This window comes from Lupinus angustifolius, chromosome LG12 (genome assembly GCF_001865875.1).
Source record: "Lupinus angustifolius cultivar Tanjil chromosome LG12, LupAngTanjil_v1.0, whole genome shotgun sequence".
Classification (NCBI taxonomy): Eukaryota; Viridiplantae; Streptophyta; class Magnoliopsida; order Fabales; family Fabaceae; genus Lupinus; species Lupinus angustifolius.
This window is the reverse complement of record NC_032020.1, coordinates 6,945,806-6,950,685: the sequence shown is the minus strand read 5'-3', so window position 1 is coordinate 6,950,685 and position 4,880 is coordinate 6,945,806. Positions and strand designations below refer to the sequence as shown.

Here is a 4,880-nt window from a genome sequence, read left to right as displayed (position 1 = left end):
AACAAAAATGTGATGTATAGAATTTAGTTAAAAAAAACATGGTATGGTATGTTGTGGAGACAGAACCAAATAATATATGAGTCAATACATTTTTATTATTTTTGGTTCGTTACGCTATAGTATAAGAGCGATTTAAACACTATCTCTTTAGAATTTTTGATGTATTTTGTAAACAAAAATAATAAAAATACATTGATTTGTATATTATTTGGACTTGTCTCCATAATATACTATGTTTTAATTAACTTAATTGCATTTATCACATTTTTTGTTTAAAAGATTACATTTATTTCTGATGCATGAGTTATCAGTGTAATGAAAGTATAAAATTATAAGGTTTGTGTAGGTGTAGAAAAGTGAGGGGTGATTTTTGTAATTTCGCTCAAACTTAGTGGGTGTCAGTGTAATTTACTCTAGTCTTTTTGGTTGACTCTCCTCATGTGCTTAAGTCCTAACAATCGGTGCTTTCATTGAGAATTGTGTCATCGAAAAGGACTACCTGTAGGCTGGATTAAGGTATATTACCGAACATTGATAGGTGAGTAAATTCACCTAAAGAGAAAATGCTACTACCATCAAGTAAATATCGATAGTGTGAAAGCCGTCATGGATGTCAGCCCTTAAAGGGGACGACAACGTTAGGAGTCCCACAATGGGTAACATAATAAACTCAATATGATACTTAAGCCAAGATGCTCTCTCACCTAATAGACTAGTCTTTTGGGTTGGCTATCTTTATATGCTTAAGTCCTAACTCATTATTTAAAATAAAGTTTTTAATTATTTCACATATTAAATATTTTTTAATCTTACCTTAAGCAGATTCTATTTTTAACTCATTATTATTTATTCTAATAACATTAATCAATTTTAGTTTTTATTTAAATCAATACATTAAATCCATCGTTTAATGTTTTTTATTTAATGTTATTAAAAAAAATAATGTTTTAGATAAGTTCATATTTTAATACTAACCCAAGTGTTTTTTATAAGACTATTTTGAGTTTATAGTTTTGGTCTTTTGTAATGATCTTCTCAATCTACCATTCATATCAATTTCTATCATTATTTGTCGAAAGAAAATACTTGTAGCGAAAATAACAATAATAATTTGATTAATAATAATAATAATTTGGTTGTTTAGTTTTGAAGTTTTTTATGGCTAGATTTGAGGGAAAAGTGCGTAAAATTCTCTTGAACTTTTTGCCGTTGTGCGTAAAATTCTCTTTATTACCCATTAAATTTTACATGTTCGTGAAATTACTTTCTATAAATATTTTATTTGTGATAGTCAATGTTGATATTCGAAGAAAATCGTCATCAAAATACAAAAAAATTATAAAATTTAATATATTTTCATAGACTTTTCCCAATATTTTAAGAAAATTCCTTTATATCTATTATTTTAACAGTAGATTAAAATGAGATTTTATTTTATAGACTTTTCCCTATATTTTAAGAGAATTCCTTTATATCTATTATTTTAACAATAGATTAAAATGAGATTTTATTAGAAGAGTTAATGGGTATGTAGAAGAAGTGGTGATCTATTCTAAACAAGTCTACAGAAAAGTTAAAACAATAAAATTATCTACATATTTTAATATTTATTTTGTATAAGAATAATTAAAAGTTGTATATCTTACTTTTAGAATATTCTAAAGATTTAAGTAGATTAACTTTATCGTTTTGTCTAAACAAAAACATTATATCTAAGTTGTCTTATATTCTAAATAATTATAAACTATCTCGAAATCACGATTTCTTCTTTTATTTTTCACACTTGCTTCTGCTTAATATCTATTGATTATACTTTAGCAGCTAGTATCACAGGTATTGTGTATGCATTCTTAAATTTATGGTGCTTTATAAAAATTATAATAGATTTATTGATCTTAATAAATTTAAGTTTTAACTATAAAACATAATTCCACTTATTACTACTAGCATGTACAGGCACTTCGTGCCTATTGGACAATATTGCATGGTATTACACAATCAATTTTTATATATCTTATTTTTTAGAATTAGAATATATTTATGGTGTTCGATGTACATTTAGTAATAATTTTTTTGTATTGAGGATAATGTTCAATTTAATGTGAAAAAAATGTAGTTAATTAATGTGTTGATGGAGGTTATTTATGATTATATAGTTTTTTTGTAAATATTAAATAATGTTAAGGGAAAAACAGGAAGTTGAAATTACACCATGGTGAAAGTTACACTATCTTTTGCCTTTATATATAGTATAGATATAGATAAACAAATTAAGTTGTTGTGTGAGACCACATTTTTTTAAGATATAGAACTTTTGTTTTATAAAATCAATGGCTAATTACTTGAATATTTTCGTGAATAAATTACCAAACAACACTGAGTCTTTTTTTTTATTTGCACTTAATAATTGTCCTACAAGCTATTTATCATACACTGTATCATACATTATAAATTAACGACGGTTAGAACATATTTATTTAAAATTTTAATTATTTATTATCACATATTAAAAAATTAATTTTAATTATTTCTTACACTGTATTCTTTGAAGTATTCACTGTTCTAATAAAAAAACTTAAAAGCGTCAAACTATCATCATTTATTTTGGAGACATGTATATAATATAAGGATTTAATATTTATATTCTGATAGTGTAAGTGTTTATTATACTGTCAGTAAATCATCCATTATTCATATGTTAATAATCATTGACCCTCAAACAAAAGTAATATCAATCAATGGTGGATGGTGTGCTGACAACATAAAAAACTTTACACTAACGGTGTACAGATTTTAAACTCATAATATAATATAATATTTGATATTACTAAGGGTCTCTCTGCACTTTTTAGGTAAAGAACTAATCATAGATGCCCCTCCCAACAAATGTTGTTCCTAGTAATCGAACTATTAACCTTAGGGATCCAATTGGATCATACACCATTAGACTAACACCTATTAGTTATTATAGTATAATATAAGATATTATAAGATCTTACAAATATAGATAGAAAGTAGCAAAACAATTTAATGAATGCAAAACAATTATGCAGAATAAGTAGAAGATAAAAATAAGGGCCTAAATATTCCTTAAGAACTTATGCGCGAAAATTATGAATTCAACTCGTAATCAAAATTAGTTCACTTCTCCTTTGATGATAATATCTCTTTTTGGTGCATCACTAATTTTGATTAACAAAAGTTAATTGTTACCAAATTATTTTGTTGTTTTTTTAATCATTATCATCAATTGTTGTATCTATTCATGAAAGGAATTCATATAATGTAGCAATGCTTTCTTTGATTTATCATTAATATACAAAAATCTTACCAATTTCGAATTATTTTATTTATGTACGATGAACACATGAATTTCATGCTCAAGTACTAGCATAAAATATTATATTCTTTGTATAAATATTACATATATACCAATAATATGAGTATATATTTATATTCATTTAACCTTATAAAACTATTATGTCATTCAAACAAAGATAAGAATGAAATAATTAATGAATTTTTTCTATATACATGCATTTAGTCTACAACACAAAAAGGTGACTTAATAAGAAAAGATGTAATATACACTTCATTCCCAAAAGAGTATAAATTGAGAACCATTCTCTACCATTGCTTGTATCTCTCATAGCCTATCTTTCGCTAAGCATCCATTTTCATTGAGCCATGTCTAACTCAATCCCCAGCTCTAGTAACCCAACACCTAGCTCTAGTAACCCAAAGAAGAACAAGGGTCGTAGAAGGATTGAGATGAAAATCATAGCCAAAGACAAAAACCTACAAGTCACATTCTCCAAATGCCACACTAGGCTATTCAAAAAAGCGAGCGAGCTTTGGACTCTTTGTGATGCAAAATTTGGGCTAGTTGTCTTTTCTCCTGCAAACAAGGCTTTCTCCTTTGGCGACCCTAGTATTGATGTTGTCGTAGACCGCTATCAAATGAGGGACCAACCACTGACTGAGGCTCACAGAAATGCTAATGTTTAGGAGCTTAATGATAAGATTAATCGGATCACTGAAGATCTTGAGATTGAGAAGAAGTGAAGTGAAGAGTTGGCTAAGCAAAAGAGACACAAGAATGTTTCGGGTGGGCTGCTCCAATTGAAGAGATCAATGGAGAACGACTTGATCAATTGAAGTCGGCTCTTGAGAATCTTAAGAAGAATGTGCTTGGTGTTGTTGAAAAGCAGAATATTGATGAGGGTGCTTCTACTGTTGCTGCTGCTATCCCACCTCCTCCTCACTTTTTTACAAGAGGTGCATCTTCTTCAAACAACCCTTTGCCACCACCACCTCAGCCACCAACTCAGGAGTATCAGGTGCAGCCGCCACCGCCACCTCAACAGTTTATGCATCCCAACCACCACCTCAGTAGTTTATACAGCCACAAGCACTACCTCAGCAGTTTCCGATGTATCCACCACCACCACCATATATGCTTCAGAACCAGTCCATGATGCTGCCAAATAATCTGTTCAATGGTGGCATGATGAATCACCCTGCCTTCAATAATAATAATATGGGAGGATATGGACCTGGAGGTGGATTCTTTTGATCCATTTCAATCCAAATCCACCCAAATCCAAATCTTCTTTACCAAAAGTTTTTTATGCTTCTATACCAACACAATGTTGTTTTTCTAACTACTTAAATGTGTTAGTATCATAATAAATGAGAACTAAAATTTGGTGTGCTATTTATTACTAGGAAAATTCTTATTAGGTTGGTATAGAGGCATAAAAAACTTATGGTATATAAAATTTGGGTTCAAAATATGCCCTCTCTTTGTTTTCAATAATTTACTGTATTTCAATTTCTATATTTACCAGTTTCATAGTTGGGACTGATAAGTGTTTGGA

General features: G+C 28.8%; 1 protein-coding gene across 1 annotated transcript; it reads left to right on the top strand.

Moving 5' to 3' along the window:
• Positions 3,688–4,478, top strand: LOC109361844 (myocyte-specific enhancer factor 2B-like). The gene is made up of 2 exons (XM_019607379.1): positions 3,688–4,002; positions 4,161–4,478. Exons 1-2 carry the CDS (start codon positions 3,688–3,690, stop codon positions 4,476–4,478), a joined length of 633 nt encoding a protein of 210 aa, XP_019462924.1.

Bases quoted from the DNA above. Each gene is read 5' to 3' on its own strand.
- LOC109361844 (XM_019607379.1), top strand. From the start codon at position 3,688: ATGTCTAACTCAATCCCCAGCTCTAGTAACCCAACACCTAGCTCTAGT. The intron at 4,003-4,160 runs GTTTAGGAGCTT...GATCAATTGAAG, and splicing joins AGGCTCACAGAAATGCTAAT to TCGGCTCTTGAGAATCTTAA.